The sequence below is a fragment of the Microtus oregoni genome, unplaced genomic scaffold, assembly GCF_018167655.1.
Source record: "Microtus oregoni isolate MIOR12 unplaced genomic scaffold, Mior012 000069F_ref0000032, whole genome shotgun sequence".
NCBI lineage: Eukaryota > Metazoa > Chordata > Mammalia > Rodentia > Cricetidae > Microtus > Microtus oregoni.
Window position 1 is genome coordinate 1646864 of NW_024543976.1, and position 26895 is coordinate 1673758.

Below are 26895 nucleotides of genomic sequence, written 5' to 3' on the forward strand. Positions count from 1 at the left end.
CCCTCCCTGCCCGTCTCCTCCCCCTCGGCTCGTCTGCTCCCTGGCGTGACTCGGCACTCCGAGCTCCGGGGACGACACGTCGTGGTCGCCGCTCCGGTCCAGGCCCCGGCCTCCCGCAGCTCCTCTGGGCCTCTCTCGGCCTTTCTTTTTGAGTTTTGAAGCCGGAAGCGTCGCGGCCGCCCTGCCGGGCTCTCTGTGAGGATGGTGGGAGTGAAGCCGGTCGGCAGCGATCCAGATTTCCAGCCGGAGCTGAGTGGGGCGGGCTCCCGACTTGCTGTGGTCAAGTTCACCATGAGAGGGTGAGGCTGAGTCTGGGCCCTGTTGGCATTCCTCTGTGGGTCCCTTTCCCCCACCCCCGCCTCGTTTTCCGGGTCCCTGTTCTCCTGTCGGCTTCTGCTCTGGAATGTCCGGCGGTGACTACAGCCCAGGCCGCAGCCGGGCTTAGGCCTCGGCTCTAGGGAGCGGGTCTCAGATGTGCATCCGGGACGTCCGGGCGGGCGCAGGGACCATTCTGCTGGGTCTTGCAGGCTCAGGACATGCCAACCCGCCGACTTGAAATTCGCAGATGTGCTCTGCTCTTGGGGGCGGCCCGCGACTTCTTCCAGCTTGTGGGAGTCCCAGCCTCTGCTGCCTGCGCCGGTTCCTGTCTTTCGGAAGAGACGGCGATCGCTTGCATTTTCGTATCTCTCAAGGCTTAATTTTCCAAACGCTTTGCTTTCTCTTCGCCTGCGTTTCTGCAAAGCCTTTGGAAGATGCAGCTGTGGCTGCCCATCTAGTCCTAATAAAGTAGTCTTAAGGCGTAGTTGGTGCCTTTTGAATTAAGTTAATGGGACATAATGTTTTTTCATGTGCATAACATGTTTGTACCATGGTTGGTATTGTCAGGCTCCTTTGTATATGCAGATAACAGACACAGAATACAGTGTATACATGTTCCCGGTTGGACAGGCCTCTGTGGTGACCAAATTACCTTTTTTCCCCCATTGGTTTTTCGAGACAGGGTTTCTCTGCAGCTTTGGAGCCTGTCCTGGAACTAGCCCTTGTAGGCCAGGCTGGCCTCGAATTCACAGAGGTCCACCTGCTTCGGCCTCCCAAATACTGGAATTAAAGGTGTGCGCCATCACCTCCTGACCCAAATTACCTTTTTACCTTAATGATTTTAGATGATAGAGATCTGAAAAGATGTTAATTGTCTTTGGATAAAGTCACAGTGTAAAGGACACAAAACTGGTGGGTCGCTTATTGGGTGTGTAATAATGTTCTTATTTGTACATAGGAAGTAGGCCCTAAGAGCCAAGATTCAGCGTGTATTTTTTTTTCTTTTCTTTTCTTTTTTTTTTTTTTTTTTTGGTTTTTCGAGACATGGTTTCTCTGTAGCTTTGTTGCTGGTCCCGGAACTAGGTCTTGTAGACCAGGCTGGCCTCGAACTCACAGAGATCCGCCTGCCTCTGCTTCTCAAGTGCTGGGATTAAAGGCCTGCGCCGCCACCACCAGGCGCAATTCAGCGTGTATTTACAGAGCTCTTGTATGTAAGCAGTACGTAGTTAGGAGGTTTAGAGATCTTTGTTTGAGCACCTGGCAGTTTTTACGCATATACCAACTTGAAGTAATCTAGTCCCAGTACTGCTGTTTATGTAACAGGTTTTCTTGTGCGTGTTGTTAGTTGTGTTGTTTTTCAATCCCGGAGGAAACATACAAATGTAGATAGCGTCAGGCGATCGGGGTACAAACAGACGTGAAAACAGCTAAGAGGGCTTCTGTTGGTGTTTGAGCCGGTCTTCCCGAGAACTGGAAAGGGGCAAAAAATTAATAGAGGGAAATAGAGTACCCACATGACATGATACTTTTTACATTTACTAAATGGAAGAGCGGGGGCCATGGCATATATATTAATACAAGTCTCAAGGGAATGTCGGAACTCTAGAAACGTGTCTGAGCTTTAGCGATGTTGTCGTGTTTTGTAGCTTCTGTACTAGGAGAGTACCTGCACATTTGTTGGCTAGACTACAGCAGAGGAGAGGACGATGGCTTCAAGGCCTCTCATTTTTAGTCCGTCCTTCTAATCTTGGTCAGTTGGAGCTTTTGCGCTTTTGTGGTTCAGTGGTTTGTCCCCCGCACCGTACCAGGGGCAGAGTAATGAGCAGCTAGATTGACATGAGGAAGGTGGGGGACATGGCTGCCGCTGCAACTCCTGTTAGCAGGCTGCAGCGTGGTTAACACACGCATGGGGATTGAGCTAGATTATACTTACTGTTAAGTGACTCGGTGCAATAAAAACAATTTTGTGAAAACTGAAGGCAAGTTAGTGCTTACATTTAGATCGCATTTTTAGTTTAAAAGAGTATTGAAGTAACATTTATGAATCTAGTAAGATTGTATTTACCCTTAACATTCTTTCTTACTTTTAAAATATCAAATATCCTTCCACATTTTTTAAACATGGGCAGTCCTAGCATTCATCCCACCCTGAGCTCATTGGCAGTGTAACTGGCTTTATTTATACTGGACTTGCAAATAACCATGTCCAGTAAAGTCTGTCCAAACTGCTCAGGGAAAGCTAATGTTACCTCATTTTAGGTTAAGGGCATAATTTTTTCTAATATCTGATTTTTCACTTCAATGATGTACTTTAAGCTAAATTGCACATGGCTTATCAACCATTGGTCTAAATTAATTTTCCTCAAGCAGTGTATAGATTGCTTTGTTCAAGAAATTTTCAAGAACTCTTCAGTGTTTGTGCAGGGTTTTTGAACATACTAGGCAGGCACTCTACCACTGAGTTACACCCCAAGTCCCATTTTTCTTTTTAGAGTAAAATGTATAGGGCATAACATTGATTTTACTTTTTTTTTCTTTTTGAGGCTCAGACTAGCGTCTTGTGATCCTCCTGCCTTCTGAATGCTGGAATTATGGGTGTTCACCTCCATATGCAGTCACTTTAGCAGTTTGAAAGAGTGTAACGTAGTGGTATTATGTACACTCACATAGTACGTCGTCATCACCATTATTTCCTAAAATGGCTTTATCATCCCAAGTAGAAACCGAACCAGTTAAGTAGTAACTCCCCATCCTCACTTCTCCAGAAGAGCAAACCTGTGAGACCTCACCTTCCCCAGACCCACCTACTTCCCTGGTAGCCTTCACTGCACTTTCTGTCTCTGGGAATTGGCCAGTTTTAGCCATCTTATGTGAGTGCAACCATAACAATGTATGCTTCTTGGTCATTTCACTTAGCATGCGTTCAAGGTGCATCTGTAGCATAGCATGCATCAGGATTGCAAATATATCCCATTGTGTGTATGTACCATTTTATCCATTTGTCTGTGGGTGGACACTTGTGCTTGCTTATTAAAAATAATGAAAACTACTGTGGACATTGGCATATTACATCTTTTTCAATCTCTGCTTTAATTCATTTTTAATACAGATTGCTCTGAACAAATTAACTACAATTCTGTCTGCATTATAATCTTAACATTATAACCCAACAACAGTCCAGTTTATTCTCTTATATTTTCCAGACAAGATGAGACTAAATTGACCTATTTGTACTGTTAAGAGAATTAATTCTATATGTTAGTATCTATTCTGGGGACTGGAAAAATGGCTTAGCAGTTAAGAGCATGGTCTGTTCATTCAAAGGACCCTGGTTCAATTCCTAGCTTCCACATTGGTAGCTCACAACCACCTGTAACTCCAGCTCCAGGGGATATGATGCCCTCTTCTGGCCTCCAAGTCCATCAGACATCAGTGTGACACATGCAGGCAAAACACACAAAATAAATCTTTAAAAAGGCATTTTAAAAACTTCCTATTCTGATAAGATTTTCAAAATACTGTCTCTAAATAGTTGCTTCTTAAAAATGGCCAGAATAATTATCAACAGTGCTGTTCTATTGTTTTGGTTACTAACCTAAAAGAACGTATGGTTTCTCCCCCGTTTGTATAATAGGAATGATTTTTATCTCGAAATTGTGAGTATATCACTTTTTTCCCCAGTAAGTCAGATCTTCCTGTTATAGACAGTTTACCCTGTATTTTGTTTTCTTATAGCGGGCCTTATTTTGTAAGAGGTTAGGTATCAGTTACCATTCAGGAAGGATGCTAGTGGTGTTTGTTTGTTTTTTTGATGATTAACATTCAAAAGTACACTAACTCCAAAAATATGTACCTGTATAAATTTTTCAAGGGGCCTCATCTTTATAACCAACACTAAGTATAAGAAGTACATCATCATTAACAGTCCCAGGTTCTTGCATCCTTGGGCTCCTTCCCATCACTTTTGGATTCTAACACTGTTAGTTTTGCCTTAACTTAAACTATATGAAAATCAAATTGTATTTTGTAGTCTTACTCTTTTCAAGAGTCTATGGTTTCTTGAAGAGCATGTAGTAGAGCCATTGCTTTATAAAGAACAGCAACTAAACGCTGGAGATCTGTTGTGGACTTTTGAAAATGGTTAAAGAGTTAGAGTCTAGGACGTTATTCTTTGGAGTTTTTATTTTTTGGCTGGGGATTGACCCCAGGGCCTCACACATGCTAGGCAAACGGTCTGCTACTGAGCTTTCCCCTTGCCCTGTTCTTGGCAGGTGTAAAATGTTAAATGGGGTGACCAGAATTAACGTTTTTGTGAATTGTGATATGTCACAAGTGGCCAAAGTATATTATCTTATTAATAACGTTTATTAAAATAAATATGTGATTTACAGAACCAGTTATGGATATAGCTGTGTTTTAGTAACAACAATACATTCAGAAATGGCCTGTATGAAAGTTACCCTCTCTGGAAAAACAAGCCTTCCGAAATGAGACTTTACAGGGTGCATTCATTTTCTTTATCCATGTTTGTATATATGTTTACACAAGCTTTACTGAAGATAAGAGCAGTGGCTATTGTAGAAGGCAGGGAAGAAGTTAACAGGTTTATGAATATCATTTAATATTAGAGCTGCAAGGAAATTTTTATTTATTAATAAAAACTCAGTAACTCTTTTAAAAGAACTGGGATTGGATTGGATTTATAAATTGTCCTACCTGTGGCCGGCTGTTTTGCTAACTAGAATGTTGGATTTTGAACAGTTTACTTAACTTTTGACCTTCAGTTCTGTTTGTATGTTTTTTGAGATGAGTCTCTCCGTTATGTAGCTGAGGATGCCCTAGAACTTGTTTTGTAGACCATCTGCCTTCCAGTTTGCAGAGATCAGCCTCCCTCTGCCTCTCCAGTGCTGGAATGGAAAGTGTGCACCACCACACTTAGTCATAATTTTTTTATTTTCTTTTTAAAAAAACTTATTCGTGTATTTTATGTACATGAGTGCTCTGTCCTCATGCACACTAGAAGAAAGCAGCAGATTACATTACATATGGTGGTGGTTTTTTTGGTGTGTGTGATTTTTCAAGACAAGGTTTCTCTGTAGCTTTGGAACCTGTCCTAGAACTAGTTCTAGTAGACCAGGCTGGCCTTGAACTCACAGAGATCCGCCTGCCTCTGCCTCCCCAGTTCTGGGACTAAAGCTGTACCCCACTGCCCAGCTATATTCTTTCAATGAGAACAAAACAGAAAGATTTTACAGTCTTAAGCCTGAGACCTAATATTGTTTCTGTACTCATTAAAGCGATATTGGTGTTTATCAGTATTATAAATAACCCAGATGGATATATTAGAGTGCCAAGAATATCAGTTTGCCTTATTTTATTTAACCTGATAAATGCTTTTATAGCATAAGTTAGTACAGTGTTTATATTATTTTTCTGAATATAGCTCTGTCTTTCTCACAGGTGTGGACCGTGTTTGAGGATTGCTCCAGCATTCAGTTCTATGAGTAATAAGTATCCACAGGCAGTTTTCTTGGAAGTAGATGTACATCAGTGCCAGGTAAGGCAGAAGAGCCTTTTGTCACTCTGTTTTTCATGAAATAGATCGAAATCCAACATGAAAGTGTTTTATTTCAAGTTTTTTTTAAAAATATGAGGTGAAATTAATGCAGTGTTGTTAAAGTAGCAGGTTATCTGGCAGTTCTGTATCTGCTGAGGCATTGGCTTATTAATCATAAAGTTATAGTGGAGAGTTTTTGATAATAGTTAGATTTAATTTCATCACTTATAATCTTATCTTTAAAGTATGTTTCTACCCTCTCCTCAAAGTGGTTATACTCTGCATTGTTGAGAACAGTATATGATAGAAAGCTCAGTTCCTCATCATCCTAAATACTGTTTTTGGTTTACCTGTTGCAGTAAAAGTAGCTTCAATTTGCATTTCCTTGATTTCCTCATTAACTAATTTTCATCTTAAGAACCTCATTTGTCAAGTTACCTATTCCAAGAGGTTTTCTTTTGGATGTCTTACTTTTTTTGGTAAGTGTTTACTGTGTGTTAGAGGTAAAAGTACTTTGTTTAGTATATTCTGCAAATATTTTTGCACAATCTGAATTGTCTTAAACTTTTCTAATGGTAGGGGAAACCTGACATTGCACACTTTAGTTTTGTTTTCCTACATTAAATGTTAATAGATAGTATCACTGTCCTTATTTTAGGTATATTAGTTTACGAAAGAAAATTGTTTCATTATATTTAATATGTTGAAAATGTACATATCGACTTCACTAAAATATATTGACTTTATTTACCTTAGTTTTTTTAATTATTATACATACCAGGAAATTTACGATCACATGTATGGCTCATATTTCTGTCTCTCTTATTTTTTTTTTAAGGTAGCACTATTCTAGTAGGTCATCTGTGATATTTAGAGAAGATATCCCTTGGTTACCTTTATGCTTTTTTTCTTTGAATGATATATATTCTGTACCTCTTCATACAATCTACATATGTGAGAGGACAGACTTGCTCTGTTGGTTTTTAAGTCTTATCATGAAAAGTTTAAATAGGGTGCTCTGGTTATTATTAATTTCCATTCAGTATTAAAGGGTAGAACTAGAGCAAACTTAAAAGGATAGCTATTATTTTAATGATGACCCGAAATCAGTTCTGTAAGAGTAGAAAATGGATGAGCGCGCCCCTTTTCCAAGACAGAAAACATTGCCATGTCCCTTTCTTTCACAGGGGGTATAGATTGGCTCTTCTTTTTCTAAGCAGCAGTGGTTTGTTTTGACTCATCATTACCTTCCTTATTTTTGTTTTCTTTTGAGACAGTCTTATTTAGCCCTGGCTGACCTGATTTCTCTTGTGTAGGACCAGAGGACTCAAACTCAAGAGATCTGCCTGCCTCTGTCTCCCAAGTGCTGGGGTTAAAGGCACTACCATGCTCAGCCTTTGGTTATTTCTTTTTGAAAAATTCATACTGTGAAATTATAAGAAAGCTGTTTACCATAAAGTGCAATTTCTGCTATTATTAGAAGGTAGCTCTTCTGTGGGTAAAGTATATGACAGTAGAACTAATGTCTGAAGAGATAAAGGCAGCTGTTTTCTATGTGGGTGTATGGGTAATGTAGCTGTGTCTCCGTAGAAACTCCCTTATAGGGCTGCCCTTAAATTTTTTTTTTTTTCATTTGTCATGCCTGACTGAGTAATGTGTGCCTGGGTCCTACAGAGTCCAGAAGAGGAAACTGAATCTCCTGGAACTGGAGTCATATAGGTGGTTGTGAGCTGCCATATAGATGCTAGAAATTGAACTCCCATCCTCTGGAAGAACCACCTTCTCTGCAGCCCAGTCTGTTCTTTCTTAAATAATAATTAGGAGTACATTGTTTTACGTTTCTGGTTAGGACTTGTGCTATTTTAATTTGCTTAAAGTTGTAGAATGAAAAATCAAAATGGTATAAGATTTGTTTTAATTTTTTCACTGTTTAATTTTCCTATTGTAGGGAACAGCTGCCACGAACAATATCTCAGCAACACCTACATTTTTGTTTTTTCGAAACAAAGTGAGAATCGATCAGTATCAAGGAGCAGATGCTGTGGGACTAGAAGAGAAAATCAAGCAGCATCTAGAAAATGATCCTGGAAGCAACGAGGACACAGACATTCCGAAGGGCTATGTATGTCATCAGAAGAGCAAGATCAGTATCTTAAATTTGGTGTTACTTGGTTGAATTGAAATTTACTGTTTTCTTATTAATTCAAAATTTTTTCAAACTAAAGTGGGCTATTGAGTTTTGTTGGTCTGTTATAACCATAAATCTACATTGTAAATCACATTCCCCTAAATTTCTTTTGCTAAATTCTTTGTCACTCGAATTGATTTCTAAACTATTAAATAATTCTAGTGCGTGCCTCCCTTCCGTGAGTGGAGAACATGGCATTGAAAACACTTCTCATTTTTATAGTTATGTAAAATGTCCCTTATACCTAACCTCCTATAGTCTATTTTTGTTTGCCTTAGAATCAAATGTAACTTTAGTATTAAATGTATTTTAACAATAGGGTACTATTCTTTTTAAATGGATATGGAGGCTGAAGAACTCAAAGGATAATATTTCTAATCTACATAAAATAGTTCTAGTGCAGTTTTGCATGGTTTGAGATTATTCGGGGAGGAAGCAGAGTTTAGAAATAGTATTTTATGGTCTACACTTGTTTCTCAAGTTGAAGTTACTACATTAAAAAGTTTATATTTGGTACAGTAAAGCAAACCAGTGTATCTGTAAACCCTTTAAATTCAAGCTGAAAAACTAGTCAGGTAGACATGACAGCTTGTCTTTGTGTGCATGTTGTGTGTGGGAATCTTTATTTTCTGTTAGCCTATATCATTAGTATTTATTTAAAATAACACCCAATTAAAAAGTGTTAATTTTTTGAGTTGGGATTGATAATTACTGAACTAGGTCATTGATACCTATTCTTCTGGTGTGCTAAGGCAAGTTTTGAGAAAGATAAAGTTTATTTACAAGTCAGCCAAGCATAAAGATTAGAAGACAGGTTTCTAATTTGGCCCCTGAGGATGCTTTTGGGATAAAGTAGTTCTAACACTTGGGAAATGGGTTGGAGGAAAGAGGAGGTGGAGTAAGTGGTGTTTTCTGCAGTGTAGTTACTTTGTGTGGGTTCATAGTGCTTGTGTTCAGAAATGATTAGACAAAGAAGTTCCCTGGGCACACTTGTCCAGACTCAACTGCAGTGTTAGTGCTTTTAATTGGTTTGACCTAAAGCAAAGCAACCTCTAAATTCCTAAAACATTACTTATGATCTTGTGCTCTACGATCTGCTTTGAGGGGGTTTTATCTATAGCTAAGCTAGTAAGAGTCTACTAATGTGGTAATTTCATGATCACCTTTGATTTTAGTCCTTGTAGTACCAGGACCTGAACTGAGGTTGTGTGGGTCTGCCTACCTTGGGATCATCCCTGGGTCAGATTTTAAGTATCTCACAGGAAGCCATATACTCTGTAAAACATCTTAAACACAGTTAAGAATAAGGAAAGCGTAGGAAAATACTATAAGAACCCTACTCTTACCTGGATGTCATGAAAGGAGGAGGGGCCCATAGGGGCTCATACAGAGTACTGTTTAGGGCGAATGGGATTAGGTTGTTTATGCTTGCTAGCTTGTCTTTGTCGCTTAGGATTTGCCCTCTCATGAAGTCCTGGAGACAGAGATCATCTTTTGATGATCGGATTTGTTGGTGTTGTTAGCTTCTTTTGGTTTGGTTGGGTTTTTTTGTTGTTGTTGTTGTTGTTTTTGGTGTACATTTATTTTTGCTGTGTATGGTTTGGTTTTATTTGAGATGGGGGTCTCATGTAGGTTGACCTCAGACTCACTGTGTGCCCAAGGTGGCGCCTCAGCCCTGTGTTTCTTACAGCTGCTTCCCAAGTGCTGGGTTACAAGTGTCCTGGGTCCCCTTGAGAGGCTTCTGGGATACACAAAATATATACTTACAATTCATAAGCTCCTTGTAGTAAATGTCCTGTGAAATAATGAGACCTAAAAGTTGGATTTCTAATACTTTACCATATAGGGTAAGCCTAGATTTTGCTTTAATAATTAGTGATAGATTTCAGTCAGAAATTCAAAGGAAAAGACCATTATAAAAATTTCAGTAACTGTTTTAAAACAAACATTTTTTTCAAAATTGCTAAATCTAGAAAGAATCATAGATCTGAGTCTTTATAATTTTTATGCTAAAGCTAAGTGCTTTGCCTAAGTTTTTTATTTCTTTTGTTTCAGATGGATTTAATGCCTTTTATTAACAAAGCTGGTTGTGAATGTCTTAATGAAAGTGATGAGCATGGCTTTGACAACTGTTTACGAAAAGACATGTCCTTCTTGGAATCTGACTGTGATGAGCAGGTAATTGGGCGCCTATGTTAAAGCTAGTAGGCACTGTCATTGTCCGTGCTCTTGTTTCTCTGTAGTGTTCTCCTTATGACTACATCCCTCTGACTCCTATCCCATCACTGTCCAGATCCATCTCCTTTCTGTGTGAGGTGCCATGTGCTCTGAAGAACATTGCAGCGCTCATGATTGGCCCCACCGCTGCTTAGATTACCACCATCACTTGGTCGTTTTTTAAGAACTGCTTTCTGTGTTTTTCCTATCCAGATAGTTTGTGTCTGAGCAATAGCGATTGTCTATGTAAGCCTTCCCGTAGAAGACTGTCTGCTTAGTCCCAGATAAAAACACTGTTTTCTTCTTTCCCCTGTGTTGCTTTTGCCACGGAGAAAGAAGGGTAAACACCTATCATGTCATCTTTATCTTCTGGGTGTTGCTTTACTCCCTATTCCACTGTGTGGGAAATTTTTCTCTTCTACTCGAGCACCAAAGTTTATAAAGTCTGAAGTCTGCATGTTTGTTGCGTCTTCTTGTAAGAGTTAATGACTCTTTGCTGTCATCTTTCGGATGTCTTGCTGACCTGCTCTTTCTAGCTTTCCCTCTCACCTGCTTTTTCCCAGCATTTCAGCTCCTTGCACATGTCATGCTTGCTGTTTGGACCCATTATTAATAAGTCAAGTATAAAAAGTAAGTTGAGTAACCAAAGAAAATAGTCTAGCCGTTTTCTTAGACCTTAGTATAGTTTTGAAATAAGTCTAAACCCTTTCTTCTATCTAGGGTTACTTCAGAACTGTGATTCATACTGTATTCCTGTGTATAGTGGCCTAAAAACATGACAGTGTAGACTGTAGCATTGTCTACAGCTTTGCTGAAATCTTATGTTAAGGGAAGTCTTTCTTACAGGGTAGGAGTTTAGCAGTAAACAGTTTTGGATGGAAAGAAACTTTATGGATAACTTAGAGCTTCTGAGAGAATCTAGACTGCATTGGTGTCTTAGTTCCTTATGTGGCCTTCTAGAGAAATTTAGAATGAAGTTTGTGGAGGCCCTTCTTCCTTCCACCACTTCAGAGCATTGTGTACACTGAGCCACATCCTGGTCTCAAGAGTCCTGCTTTGTGAATTTTAGGTCACAGTTCATGTGAGGGTCCATCTTTCTGCATGACTGCATTACCTTTCAGTAGTCACGTGATATGACTAAGTATTTGACACACTAGAAAAATGTGTTACATATTAAAATTTAAGAACTACATTTATTTTATTTAAGAATTTTGTTTCATTTGTGGGAATGTATGTTATTTTCCAGTTTGTAGGTCACAAGATCTTAGTTTTTTTTTAAATACTTATCTTATGCAAATAGGTGTCTTATCTGCATTTATGTCTTTGTATCACATTATGCCTGGTGCCCTTGGAGGTGCAAGAAGAGGGTGTTGGATCCCCGGGACTGGAGTTACAGATGCCTGTGAGCAACTGTGTGGGTGTGAGAATTGAATGCTGGTCCTCTGGAGAAGCAGTCAGTGCTCTCTCCAGCCCCAGATCTAGATCTTAAGTTCCTTTACCTAAATTACTTTTTTCTGCCATTCTTTACATAAGTAATTGATAGTGGCTGTTCTTAACTGTCAAACTAATGAAGTTAATTTCAGCATACAGAATCTCTTTATTGCAATGGTTTTGTTAGATGAACTAGATTTGTGCCACCTTTATGTTAGCTCCCCTTAGCCTTTTTTTTTTTTCTTTTTAATTCATGGTGTTGACAAGTCATTTTGTGCTGAATCTGTTTCCCTCACAGCTACTTATTACTGTGGCATTCAACCAACCTGTTAAGCTGTATTCCATGAAATTTCAAGGACCAGATAATGGTGAGTAAAGGACGGTTAATTAAAAACTGACTTTCTATTTTGTTAAGCCTGTTAGCTTACATTTAAAACTTTTTTAAAAAATATTTATTTATTATTTATACAATATTCTGTCTGTGTGTATGCCTGCAGGCCAGAAGAGGGTACCAAACCTCATTACAGATGGTTGTGAGCCACCATGTGGTTACTGGGAACTGAAAAATAGAGGTCGTTCTCCCATGTGTTCATTGAAGATTATAAATGGCCAAGTAATGTGGAATTATTAAGAATTAAAGTAAAAAAATTTTTTCCCCTTAATTTACAGAGTACTGATTCTTCCTCTCATTTCTAGATATTTAACAATAATTTTTTTAGAATCAAAAATAATGATTGGCCAGGCCTCTTGAGTGCTGGGATTAAAGGTGGCGTATGCCTCCATGCCTGGCCAAGGCTTTGTTTAATAATGTCTACTTGTTTGTTTTTATATACTTTCTTATGTTAATAAGTTTTCAATAATAAAATTTTATGAAGTACTTGGTAGATAAATTCTATGGAAATGGTATGATTAAATCAGCCACATATCTGAGTTTTAAGTCATATACTGGCAGTGAAGGAGTTAAGTGGTGTAAAATGGGCATATTACTTATCTAATATCTAAGAAAAGTAAGATATACTAATTTATGATTAATTTCTTTTTGAATAAGTGTTAATGCTAATGATGTTTTCCTCGTGGGTAACAAAATATGCCAGTTGATGGCAACCATAAAACTTAGTATTATTGTTTATTTTATAAAAGGTTGTTCACCTGCATATACTATCAAAATCCATTGCTACCTTCCATGTAGCTCCTCACTGATAATGTTGTATTTATTATAGTGTAACTTGTCTTTCTGTTTTAAGACAGAATCTCACCATGTAGCCCTAGCTGACCTGGAGCTTGCTATGTACATCTGCCTGCCTATGCCTCCCAAGTGCAGGGATTAATGGCGTGCCCCACCACACCAGCCCCTAGTGTGGCTTTTGGCACTGAAGGCAGAAACTTGTTTATGTATATACGCATATGTATACTCGTGTGTGTGTGTGTGTGTGTGTGTGTGTTTATTCCTAATATTTAGCAGATATTCTAATGTAGAATGAAACTGGGCTAAGAAGATACCAGCAAATAAGTATTAGAGGAAAAAGATTGACTGTCAATATTCAGATTTTTAGAACTTTTAGTAGAGGGTTTTGAAGTTGTGTATGTTGTTATGTGTCAATATATATGTGGCCCTACACAGGTTCTGTATAAGATGCATTGATGATATAGGAAAATATAGTGTGTTTGTAGTTTTAGCACTTCAATTCTTTCTTTAAACCATTTTATAGGTCAAGGTCCTAAATATGTAAAAATTTTTATCAACCTACCCCGATCTATGGATTTTGAGGAGGCAGAAAGGAGTGAGCCAACTCAAGCTCTGGAACTGACAGAAGATGACATTAAAGAAGATGGCATTGTCCCTCTTCGTTATGTTAAATTTCAGAATGTTAACAGTGTAACTGTGAGTGCATTTCCTTACTGTATCTTCTTTAGTTGGTGAGCAGCAGGGCTGTCTTCTGTGTCCTCGGTGGTTCTAAGTGATTGTTTAAAGTAAGTTTGTCCGGTAAATTTGAGGAATGGAGGATGATTCATGGGATTTGTCCGTTTGTTTAAGCTGGAGATATTTATGATTACTCTATCTCAATTGGTGATATGTGTTAGTACCTGTGTAAAAATTCTGTTTAATTTTTCAAATTGTAGTCTTTCAGTGTAGTTACTATAGTATTACTAAAGCTGACTTTTTCTTTTTTTTTTTTTTTTTTTGGTTTTTCGAGACAGGGTTTCTCTGCGGCTTTGGAGCCTGTCCTGGAACTCGCTCTGTAGACCAGGCTGGTCTCGAACTCACAGAGATCTGCCTGCCTCTGCCTCCCAAGTGCTGGGATTAAAGGCATGCACCACCATCGCCCGGCTTAAAGCTAGCTTTTAAAAAAGGATATTTTTTTTTTGCTTGTTTTGGTTTGGGTTTTTTTTTGTTTGTTTGTTTTTGTTTTTGAAACAGAATCTCACTCTAGCCTACTTTGGCCTGAAATGTACTATATAGCCTGCGCTGGCTTGTAACTCACAACAGTCCTTCTGTCTCAACCTTCCAAGTTCTGAAATTGTAGGCATGAGTCACTATGTCCAGCTAAAAATGACCTTTTGCAAAGATGGTCTTACATTTTAAGACACAGCTAAGGTGTATCTGGATGTTGGATACTGCCAGAGATGATTTTGAGTGGAATGAAAGGAGAGCTCAGCCAGAGAGCTCTGACTCAAGCCGTGACAGATTGATGCGATGCCTTAGTATCAAGGGATAATCAGAGAACACTGTTAAGTTCTTTTCAGGAGGGTTCAATGGACATGGGCAGTTTCTGTGATCGTTTAAAGCTGTGTGAACAAGCTGAGCTTTAATTACCTGAGACATTTTGTCTAAATGAAGTTTAAGACAAAGGTCACATAATAGTAGAACACTGTTGCTCAAGACACTATGCGTTAAATCCAGACATCTAGTCAGTGATCTAAGTAAAAACAAATAAGACATACCTATTACTTTTGTGATGATGAACATTGAATTAAAGTAATAGTTTTGATCAGTTTAATCAAAGAAAGATAGATTTTAAAAATAAGTATAAACACAATAAACAGGAGTGTTTGCATTTAAAAGTAAACTGGGGACTGATTTAATATTGTACTTATTATATTTAAATTGATTAGATAAACTCTGAAAGGAGTCTAGGATTGCCTATGAAAACAATAAAATTGATAAGCAATGTCTTAGAGTAATAACATTTGTTATCCAAGTGAAGAGAGACAGCATTTTTTCCTGTTATTGAAAATATTTTTTTTCCTTATACAGTATATCCCGATTACAGTTTCCCCTCCCTCTGCTCCTCACAGTTCCTTCCCATCTCCCTTCTTACTTGGATCCTCCCCTTTCTGTCTCTCATTAGAAAAGAACAGGCTTCTAAGAGATAACAACAAAACATAACAAAATAGAATATAATAAGGTAAAACAAAAACCATCATGTCTAAATTGTTCAGGCACCAGGCAGTGCCTTTAATCCCAGCACTTGGGAGGCAGAGGTAGGCAGATCTCTGTGAGTTCAAGGCGAGCCTTGTCTACAAAGTGAGTTTCAGGATAGTTAGGGCTACACAGGGAAACCCTGTCTCAAAAAAAAAAAAAGCCAAACAAACAGAAAAAAACAAAGTTGAACAGGACAAATCAACAGAAGGAAAACAACCCAAGAAAAGGCATAAGTATTAGACCCACTTGTTCACTCACTCACCCATAAAAACACTAAATCTCAACTATGATACATAATGCAGAGAACCTAGTGCAGATTCATGCAGGCCCTGTGCTTGCTGTCCAGTGAGAGACAATATTTTTTTAAAATATTTATTATGTATACAATATTCTGTCTGTGTGTATCCCTGCAGGCCAGAAGAGGGCACCAGACCTCATTACAGATGGTTGTGAGCCACCATGTGGTTGCTGGGAATTGAACTCAGGACCTTTGGAAGAGCAGGCAATGCTCTTAACCACTGAGCCATCTCTCCAGCCCGAAAGACAATATTTTTAAACAGAGAACATTTTTACATTATCGTATTTTTTTAATGGAGGTTTTTTTTTTTTTTTTTTTTTTTTGCTTCTATTCTTTATATACTGAGGGAAATTTTAAAATAAAAGAGTTTAGAGTCAGGCTTTCAAACACATCAAAGGCCAGAGCATAGCCTTAGGAACAGATTTCCACTATCATTTCTTCTCGTATTCAAGGAAATAGAATGGGTGCTTGAATATTAGAAAGAATACAACTACAGAGATTTTCCATAGTTGAAAGACTGATTTTAATAAAATTATCAACAGCACCCATTGTAATCATGAATTTCACACTTATTCAGTGTTCTCTGTAAAGAATTTAATTATGACTTCTCTATACCATCATATTAAACTGCTGTGAACTTCGTATGTGGGCGTCTCGCCAGGGCATTTCTAGAGAAGGTGAGATCTGCAGTATAGACAGGGAATGGGCAGTTTTTTAGGAACACTAGTGTGTTATGAAGTCTTGATTAATTCTTACAAAGGTGGAAGGTATTTTTATTAAGAAAACAAATTAAATCTAAAGCATGCTCATTAAAAATAGATTGTAATTAAAAATTATAAATGTGATTTGTTTTTTTGTAGTTATTCGTTCAGTCTAATCAAGGTGAAGAAGAGACAACGAGAATTTCATATTTTACTTTCATTGGTACTCCAGTGCAGGCAACAAATATGAATGACTTCAAACGAGTAAGTTTGTTCAAATGATAATTAAGGAAAATACAAATACAGTTTAAAAGGAATAATTTCTTATATTTTATTTGTCATTGCTTTTAAACATAAAGATTCAAAACTATCTTATGGAAGATTAAGTGAATACTACATGTTGAGATATTTAACTAAAAGAAATCTTCAGTAAATATAACTCTAAATTGATAGAATAAATGTTAATGAATGATATCTGAGTAAAAATAATAGTCTGATTACATAAATGCTTAGGAATAATAGGGAAATTATAATTAAATTATTGCTTGAAAGGCATAGTAAGATGTTTAAGGATTCAGCTGACAAAAAATGAAAATGTATTTACAATGACTTGAGTAACTTTAACATATGGATATGTTATAATTTTCCAAGCATTGTATGTGTCTTAAAATGACACATTACAGACAGGCAGTGGTGGCGCACGCCTTTAATCCCAGCACTTGGGAGGCAGAGGCAGGCAGATCTGAGTGAGTTGGAGGCCAACCTGGTCTACATAGTGAGTTCCAGGACAGCTAAGACAATTACACAGAGAAACCCTGTCTTGAAAACAAAACAAAGCAAAACAAAAAAAAAAAAAAAAGGACGCATTTTAGCAAATATATTTAAAGTAATTATGTGTAATGTGTAGCCCTGAAGGTTTCCATGGAACTTACCAGGTATCCAGGACTTTGGGGAACAAGGTCAGCCTGTTCTCGTGCTTTCTGGGGCAGCTTCTTATTAGTAGCAGTTGTGTGGGTGGTGCTTAAATACACAAAACAAGATCATGAGGTGCTCCTAAAAGCTGTCTTCATGCCAACCTACAGCAGTATACAACCTACAGCAGTATACAACCTACAGCGGTATATGAGGAGATGTGTGACCGCACAGGAAACATTGGCCACATGAGAATGGCTGACTGCACTTGGCCAGCGGTTTAGGACTTGAGCTGATTAGCAGGGATGAGTTTCCTTAGAGCTGCCAGTTCATGGAGGAGGAAGTTCCCAGCATACTTTATACAAGGAATTGTTTTATGGAATTAGAAGATCCTAAAAACTTTCTCTTTTTGATGATATCTGCAGACCTGATTTATTTATAGAAAATTAGTTAAATTGTTTAACAGTGGTTGGTTCTATGAGATACATGTTGGGTTAAAAAAAAAAAGAAAGCTTGGATAATACATACTTTTGCTGGTTAGTTTTCAGTCACTCTTACTATCTCATAGCATAATTAAGTTCTGGGAGCTGTAGGAATGATGATGTACCCAGCTGTTTAGTATGTGCATAATGCTTGGTCAGAAGAAGCAGGTATCAAGCAGCTTTATTTTTACCCTATAGGATTTATTTTCCAGTGAAAATGTGTGGGCAACAGAGATGGTCTGGCTGTCTGCTTTTCTGGCTTGAATGGAATGCCATTGGCATTGGTTTTAACTGTTTGTTGCAGTTTGTTACCAGCTTAATTCTTTTGTAAGATTTGTTACTGTAAGCCAGGTTAATGTCTTCCTGTCATTAAGTGTTTTGTGTCAATATCCTATTGTACTTTCAGCTTATGCTTATTCAACTTCTTTTAACGGAAGTAACATTCGCTTCTGCATTTTTACCAGTCAGCTATTCAGTTGTAATCTTTCTGGTTTGCCTTATTAACTAACTGGCTTAAGTATTTGTCTCACATCCATCTAGTCACTTGGTCTGTTCTCATTGACTGCCAAAGCTGCTTTTAGGAGGTGCACTTGCTTAGAAATATTTGTTTTATATTATTTGTTTACTTTTTTTTAAAAGATTTATTTATTATGTATACAACATTCCTTCCATGTATGCTTACATGCCAGAAGAGGGCACCAGATCTCATTACAGATGGCTGTGAGCCACCATGTGGTTGCTGGGAATTGAACTCAGGACCTCTGGAAGAGCAGTCAGTGCTCCTCACCTCTGAGCCATCTCTCCAGCCCCCATTATTTGTTTACTTTACCTTTTCCACCTTATTTAAATCATGGAAAAAGTAGCAGTTCTTTTTTAATTTATTTTTTAAATTCATTTTACATTAAAAGTAGCAGTTCTTAAACTTCTCAGTATCAGGTATCATTTAAAATATGAAAGGTGATTGAGGATCAAGAAGAGTTTTATTAAAATTTATTTAATCAAAATTGACCTGAGAATCCTGGTAGAGTGAATCATAATTGTTATTTCAGCTCTTGGAAAGTTGAGGTACTATGGTTGCTATCAAGTTTGAGGCCTCCTAGGTTTAAGAGTGAGATTCAGAAAGAAAAAGTGGAATTGGAACAATTTTAAATTAAAATTAATAAGTCTATTATATATTAGCAACAATATTTTTAATGTTTTTAAGTAAAGGAGAATTATATCAATATCTTGACTCCTTCATTCCCCTCCTATTTTTAAGTCCATTAGCAAAAAACCCTCCCTCAGGCTTCTACACACACTCAATCTCAATTTTATAGCCTCTTTTATTATTATTTATTATTACATACTCATATATTATTACTATTTTTTTACAACCAGCTGTACTGTTTTTGTTCTTTTCATGTATATGGTTTTAAACCTGACTACTCAGCTGGAACAGCCAACTCATCTGTGGGAGAGGCCAAGTTTTCTTCTGCTAGAAGTCAATAGTTCCCTATAGTGCTTTGTCTGTAAGATGGATACTTCGACATTAAAAGGCCCATTGATTTTTGCTATTGTTCCTGTCTTGTTTATACAGCCGTTTCTAGGATACGGTTTTACAGCTGACTTGCAACAGTGTCTCTTAGACACTTTCTTTCCCGCCTCTTCCACATTGTTCCCTCAACCAGAGATTCAGGAGCTCTTATGTAGACATGTCCACTGGAGCAGGCTCCCCATGATCTCTTCATTGAGTTCGTTTTCTTTTTATGTAAGGAAAAGCTTTGGTGAGATATGGTGGCCACACTTACATGAGGATGTAAGGATAAGATTTAGAATGTGGGAAGGATTATGCTGGTCTAACAAAATGTCAGTAATAGATTGTTTTCTAAGATCTAGCCCTGGGAAGCTGACAGTTCTTGGTTGCAACCAACATGTGAATGCCACTTCTTGCACTTGTATGCATTTCTTGCTGTGTGGTACTTGTTGTGGTTCATAGGTATTGCAGCTAAAAAGGGCTAATTAATTGCTTCCTTCCTCTGATAGTTTTTATAGTATTTTCTGGAATCATGAATGTTAGACCACAGAAAGAGGCTTTCAGGTCAGATCCAGCTCAAGTCATTTGAGTTATGTATTCTCAATGTTTGGTTTTCAGCAATAGGGTCTGAACTTCAACCCCTGAGAGATAACCAAGGGCCACATGGTAATCTGGTTTTGGTAGTCATTTGGACTACACTGACCAAGAAAAGGTTTCTTGAGTCTGGTACTGAGATTTTTGTTAGTCTGTGGTTCTTGTTGGGAGCATTGTTAGTGCAAGTAGCTTAACTTCTTTTATGATGTGTGTGTATGCTAATATACATTTTGTATAATTTTAGGCAAATATAAAATATGATTCCTTGATTATCAAACCACATTGGAATTGGTCTCCCACTTCTCTGTTCGGAGTCCCTTCCCATTTCCCACTTCATATCACCTATCCTGCTCTTCCCCTCAGACCCCACCTCCACCCCATGGTCCCTTTATACTTGTTTCTGTGACACTCCATGTTGTTCACTCACATCTGAAGATTGGTGTAGGAACCACAGATGAGAGAGAGCAGGCAGCGCAGTGTGTGTCTTTCTGGATCTGGGTTACTTCACTCAGAATCTTTTCTAGGTCCAACCGCTTTCCTGCAAGTTTGGTTGAGAGAGGGTGATTGCTACCAGTATGGGACCTTAACAAAAATAGACTGGGAATTTTAAAAAAAAAAACTATAATTAATAAATTCATTATAAATTAGGAGTGATATTTCTAATGAAATGTACACTCTCCATGACGCGGAAAGGCAGTTTAGTAGTTAAGAGTACTTGTTGCTCTCATAAAGGACCCAGATTCGATTTGGTGGCTCACCTGTCTGGAACTCAGTTCCAGGGTTTCAGACATCCTCTTCTGATCTCTGCTGGCACCAGGCACACACACCTTCCACCTATATACATACAGGCAAAACGCTTATATACTTAAAATAAAATTTAAAAACTCAACCCCTTTTTGAAATGAAAAAACACTTAATAAGAGAAGTGCAGCTTTATGTTTTTATAAATTTCTTTACTAGCCTAATAGAGTTATGGTAATATCTGTTTTTGTACTCAGCCCATGTTTCCATTGAAAACAAAATATGTATTTGAAAGAGAAAGAGAATTTAACAAGTAAATAAATGCTTAGTATTATGCTGTAGGTGTCCTCAATGAGCAGCTTTAGGGTCCCTAGCAGCACTGTTGGAACTGCTATAAGAATTTAAGAACAGGACTCTGAGTCCTTTGATTTCAAAATTGAAATTTTAATTGGTTGAATGCTTTTCTTGGCTATATTAAGCATTTTAATATTACATTGCTTCTTTAATTCTGGTTAAGATTTATTCTGCTTGCTGTCACTCATTTTCTTTTAGGGTTATTTTTATATTTAAGAAACAATAACTTGAATGCAGAAAAGCATAGGAGGATTTATGTGAGATTGGCTTATTTGGTCCTTTTACAGAGTTTGTCACTAACTTTCGATGAGTTTTGGATTCTAAGTTTGGAACAGTAATGCATTTGACTTTCCTGCTCCTGCATTACCATGTCACAGCAGTCATTCTTCTGTTTGTAACTAGATTGTGTTCTTTCAGGGCAATATAAGCGTAACAGACAGTTACAGTAGTCTCCTGTTTCCAGCCAGTGATGTTTTTTCCTTCACAACCATCTTTCCTTTGACAGTTTAATCTGAAATTAAAAGGATCTATGTTATGATTTTTAAATTTTCAAAGTATATTTGGTGTGTATCCTATATTCAGTGAAGATAGGTTTGATAACTTTTCTATAGTGAGGAAAGAGATCTATGTAAAATGATTTAATGGATCGTGAAATAGAAAGTTTTTAGTATTTTCAGTGTATATCTTCTGTGTGTGAGTTCTTTGTAGATGATTTTAGTTTTCAGCATGTCACTGACCTTCCTTTACATCACTAAGTTGACAGAAGCGAAGGTAATATGGATACATCTTGGTTGTGGATAGCTACGTTAGATGACTTTGCATGTTGTTACAGCTTTGTAAGTTCACTTTAGATTTGCTAGAATAGAAAACACCCTCTATTTGTCTGTTTTGGCCCTCAAAGGCATCATGCATACTTGGCTATTTGTTGTAAATGCATTCTTCATGGTACAGCATGAAAAGCTTGCAATTTTAATTAAGAGTAAATATTTTCTTTGCTAAAGTAGGCTTTTTACGTAGATTGCTTTATATTAAAATACTGGTGTGCAAAAGTGACAAAATTGGGGCTTTTGCTTCTTAGGTAACAAGGTGCATGTGAAAAGTAGACCACGTTTTTATCACTTTTTATAAAGTAGACTTTTCTAAACTGGCCATTTACCACATACGCTATTTTTATAATATTTCTATTTGTTTATTTTTCAGCTTTTTTAATACAACTCAATGAACTAAAACTGGAAGATTTTCTTTTTTAATGAAGTAATATAAAGATAGACTTTGTCTCATTGTACCCCTTCCTTGCTTCATTACTCATCTGTCACCTACCTACTCTCACCCTCCCCATGTCCTCAATTGTTGCTGCGAGATTTCTTCAGCTTCAGCATCTGGATCAGCCTTCTTGTTACCTAGATTGCCTCAACCACCTCTTCCTTCAGATTTCATCCCACTCATGACTCTCAGTTGGCCCTTTATTTTGCTTGCAATTATAGGTGCCTTAATTTTCCTACCATATTATGTTGCTCATAAGGCAGTTTTATTTTTGTTTTTTTTAACCTTCTGCTGTTTCCTATTTAATTTTGTTCAATATTTTAAGAAATAATTTTGGAGTAAAACTTATGTTAAAAGTGCTTTCAAACGTAATTAGTTGAGTAATATTTTTATCCATTTTAGAGTTTTATATTTTAGGAACAGGAGAATTGTTTTGGAAAGTAAATATAACTTTTTTGTTCTTTTTTTTTTTCTAACTAGAGCAGTGTTACATACATTTTTGGTTTTAGTTGCAAATTATGAATTTTCTTATTGGAACATTTGCCACAAAATCTTTTTGTGGTTGTATTCTCTCATGCTTACCCATGTGAGCTCAAGTCCAGTTGAAGAATGTATGGACTAAACAGGCTGGGTTAAAACTCTAATGTGGAAGACCAATGGATTCTTTACTGAATGAAAGTTTTTAACATCTAATTTTGATGTACCTAGACTTTGGTTTATCTGAGATGTAACATAAAGACTTAAAACAGAATGAAAGAGCTTTATGTTTGGGGTAAGAATCCGCATGGAATGCTGAATTTCTTCTTTTTTTACAGAGAATACATATTGGCAAGTTGAGAGTTGTCACCCTGTGAAACAGTATGCAGACTTGCATCTTCTGCTGTATCACATCTTCTAAAATTTTGTTATGATATTAATTGTTTTCTTTTGCTTAATCTAATAGCTCTGTGTTTTGCATTTCCTAAGTAATATAGTGGTCAATAATGCTGTTATTGTCTGTCAGCTAAAATTCACTTATGGTACAGGTGGTACCATCTCCCCTGCATTCTGGTGTATTTTAAAGCCCCATTTTTCTTACTCTTTTCCACTTTTCTCTTTTTGACACTATTGTCCCTTGGACTTCTGAACTAGTGTACCATAGTTTGCATGGACCAAAGAGGAATTTCTTGAAATGTTTTCCCTGGTTGAGGGAAAAAACAAACTACAACAAAAATTAAAAACATTACTTTCTGTGGTTAATAATTCTCAATGGAAATAGTTTTTAAGTATTTTTTTCATGAATGGCATTGACCTAGTTATTTTCTGTTATAGACCAGACATGTATTAGTGACCTGTAGACATTACCATTAAGAACAGAATCACTTTTATTAATGCATGTGTATGTATAGTATGTAGTACATTATAGAGGGATTTTTTGAGATATTTATGCTGTGAAAATATATTAACTAATGATAAACTCTGTTCTTTAGATAAATTACTCTACCACAGAACCAACAGAGAACCTGTTTTCATGACTTACTAGTAGACACTAGGTTCTTTTTGCTTTGTTATTCATTTATTTATTTTTGGGCACTACATTTATAGGAATCAGGTATTTTTACAGACTTCAGGACTTTTTTTAATCACTCAGATACACAGTTTATTTTTTATATTTCTTACAGTCTATTTCTAGCAACCAGGTTTTTTTTAAAAGCTAGAAAGAATTCATCATTTTCATTCTGTTTTCATTTCATGTTTACATATTGAAGGAAATGCCTAGAAACCCATCAGTTGATATGAAGACATGAATTTAATGTATTTTAAATACAGATTTTGTAATTGACATTTGATTTCTAATTGCTTAAAACTAGTACACTAAGAATGTTTTGCTGATAGCATCTTTTATTATTATTATTATTAACTTCTCTAAACTGTCAACCTGGTTTGGAAAAATTATATTACTTAAAACAGAATGGGAAACCGGAAATAGCTTGCATGTGTTTAATTCCTTGTGTTTAGAGGGAGGGGCATCACAGTTTGCTGCCACAATACAAGCACAGTGCATGCAGAAAAGGTTCAAGGATTAAAAAGTAATACCAGGACAAAAGGACTAAAGTCATTTGAAATTATTACCATGTTAGTATTATTTTAAAACATAATTTAGAATCATTAAATTGTACATAATTTTTTTATTTTTGTTTTTCTAGGTAGTTGGCAAAAAAGGAGAAAGTCATTAGGGTACAAAAGACACTGGAAGACTTAACTGCAGTCAGATTTGCAGCTCCTGGATAATTGCTTGATTCTCTTCGGAAACTGTTAATCTATTATTTGTTGCCATTACCAATAAATCATTGCTTTTGTTCAGATGGTATCACTAGTGTTTCTATTGTAATCTTGATACATGCAGTTGTAAATAATAAAAGTCAGTACTTTTGCCAAGCTTATATTTTGTCATTCTATATAAATGCATTCTCTCTCTTGTTTTTATTTGAATATTGGCTAACTTTTTGTTTTAGAAGAGCTGTGTCTGAAATCCCATTGGCTACAAGCTAGTCTGTCTCTAGAGGAATAGAATGTTAGAGGAATTAAGAGTACTGTCTGCACATGTAGAGTGTTTTGATACATGGATTTGAAATGTGTCTACACATGTGGAATGTTTTGATGCATGGATTTGGAATAACCATGTTTGAGTGAGTATTGACTTTGTATTTTATCAAAAGATATTTGGGTATATCTAGGCTTTATAAATTTCCTCAAATTATAAACAGCCACTAATCTTATCTATCACTGGTAGTTAACAGGTCTACAAATGCTCTGTTTTTAGGGGAGAGTCTTGCTATATAGCATAGGCTAGCCTCATCATTTATACCCTTTTGTGCCTACCTCCCAAAGGCTGGGATTGTAGGCATGTACCACCAAACCTGGTCTCATGTCAAGATTTTAACTCTTTTTGTATAAACCTAAAACTTAGAGTCAGATATTTTCTTTAATAATAAAGGTATTAATATTGAATTCAGACAGTTGGCAAAATATAATACAGTGAATTTATGGAAAAATTGGAATTTAGTATCTAATCTAATATTTATTAATTAAACTCACCAAACATTCACTATAAATGCATAGGTACAGTATACAATTTAAGGTTGAAAGTGAGTCGTCCTAACTGGTTTTAACGATCTTTTACAAAAAACTGGCTAAACAAAATATTTGTTCTTATGTGCTTTTTTAACCTTACAATTGAACATAGACTAAAATATTGGAAAATTTAATGTTTTTTTATTTCATGTGTGCAAAATGTGTTTGGCCTCCTCTGTGTGTGTATATTCATGTATATGTAGACTGGAAGAGCATCAAAACCTCAAGGATAGGAGTGACAGATGCTTGGGAACTGAATGTAGGCCTCTACAGGGCTGCTGCTCCAGCCCTATGAATTTATCTTTTAATTCAGTATTTCAAAAGCATATGTAAGATTATAGCTTGTAATTCAGTTAATGCATTTGAGGACATTCTTATCTAGAAATAGTGCCGAGATTTGCCCTTTCAATACTAATGTATTTATACACGGTTATGATAAAGCTGTGGAAGTTTTAGTGTTGAAGTAGCCCTCTTCTGAAACTTGTGTTGTCAGGTAATGTTCAGTTCATTTGTTTGTGAGCACAGTAACCGATCTGTGATATTTGTATTCTATGTATTTCACAGTCTTGTTGACTTAGAACAAAAGGAAGACAAAAAATAAAAAGTTTATAATGCAAACCATCTGAAGTTAATCACACCTGAATGAAGAACAAGATTAACATCAAGAGTTTTAGTTTATACTTGCCCTTTTTGGGTAATCATTGAAGTGCCTCATCTCAAGTGTAAATGAAAAACCAAGTAGAAGTAGCTTCACATTTGCAAAGGTTCAGACATCAGATTTTTGTTGTCATATGACTTCTGTAACTTTATTGCAGCATACAGATATTCTGTCACTCAAGTTGTAAATTGTGAGGAATGCTAGTAGGAAGCCTATATGTGTCACAAGTTTTCTTTGTGCAAAAAATAAAAAATAAAAACACGTAGTTGATATGTAAAACATCAAGCTAAAATGCTATTTTCTGTTAAACTAAACAGTACATAGTTACCTGTAAATATATGTATACACACGTATAAAATATTTACATGTAACAGTTTTCCAGAAAAGAACATGAGGAATATGTAACCTTGGTTATTTTAACATTAGTGTTTTCTAGAAAACAAATATTAGTTTGTTTTGTCAATCTATATTTTGTCAAACTATATTTGTCTAAAAACAATCTATTTGTATGTATCTTGTTTTTCTTATCAAGACATATAGTGAAATACTTTGTCAGCAGAAACAGTACCATAGGAAGGTTTTGTCAGAGGAAACCTAAGAATAAGACTAGCACTTGTTACTGTACTGTTGTGTTCGTATTGGTCCTTTGTAAAAGTGCTTTGACTGGCTGGCTGTCAGGGACCAAATGCCCCCTCTTGTACATGAATGTATTGGATGGAGGTAGTCACTTAGCTGTCTACCAGCCATGTTTGTCTAAATGATTAAAGATGTATAAGGCTTTTTTGTGGTATTCATAGTTTTTGCTATGAGTGTACATTTAATCCAAACATTTCATTCATGGCTATCATTAGTTCTTATGTTTATATTGAGAGTCTGGGGACCACAATGTAGGCCAGGAGATGCAGTCGTCTATATATGATAGAGTTACACCCATCAGATCTTAACATTATGGTAACATGAACAAGACCTGTACCAGTTGGCATGCCAAAAGGAGGTGAGGAAATTTTGTAAGGCCCCATATCTAAAAGAAAAGCTACTAAGAATCAATCTTATTCAGGGAAAAGCCTTTTTTTTGTGTTTATATGTGTTTAGGATTGACCACTTAGGATTGGTCAATCCCAGTAGCACAA

At 36.7% G+C, this 26895-nt stretch overlaps 1 protein-coding gene across 3 annotated transcripts; it reads left to right on the forward strand.

Annotated features, from left to right (window-relative positions):
• LOC121440609 (thioredoxin-like protein 1) lies at positions 1–26544 on the forward strand. 3 transcript variants are annotated; one of them, XR_005973369.1, is made up of 9 exons: positions 1–299; positions 5779–5875; positions 7824–7997; positions 10119–10241; positions 12010–12079; positions 13421–13593; positions 16294–16398; positions 21931–22765; positions 24180–26544. XR_005973369.1 is itself a non-coding variant. In XM_041641369.1 (9 exons), exons 1-8 carry the CDS (start codon positions 202–204, stop codon positions 22845–22847), a joined length of 879 nt encoding a protein of 292 aa, XP_041497303.1. In that variant the 5' UTR covers positions 1–201; the 3' UTR covers positions 22848–22851; positions 24180–26544. The 3 variants fall into 3 exon arrangements, 2 of the variants coding, with proteins under 2 accessions (XP_041497303.1, XP_041497304.1); XM_041641369.1 differs by lacking the exon at positions 21931–22765 and adding an exon at positions 22809–22851; XM_041641370.1 differs by lacking the exon at positions 21931–22765 and having other exon boundaries at positions 2–299.
• The last annotated feature ends 351 nt before the right edge of the window (positions 26545–26895 follow it).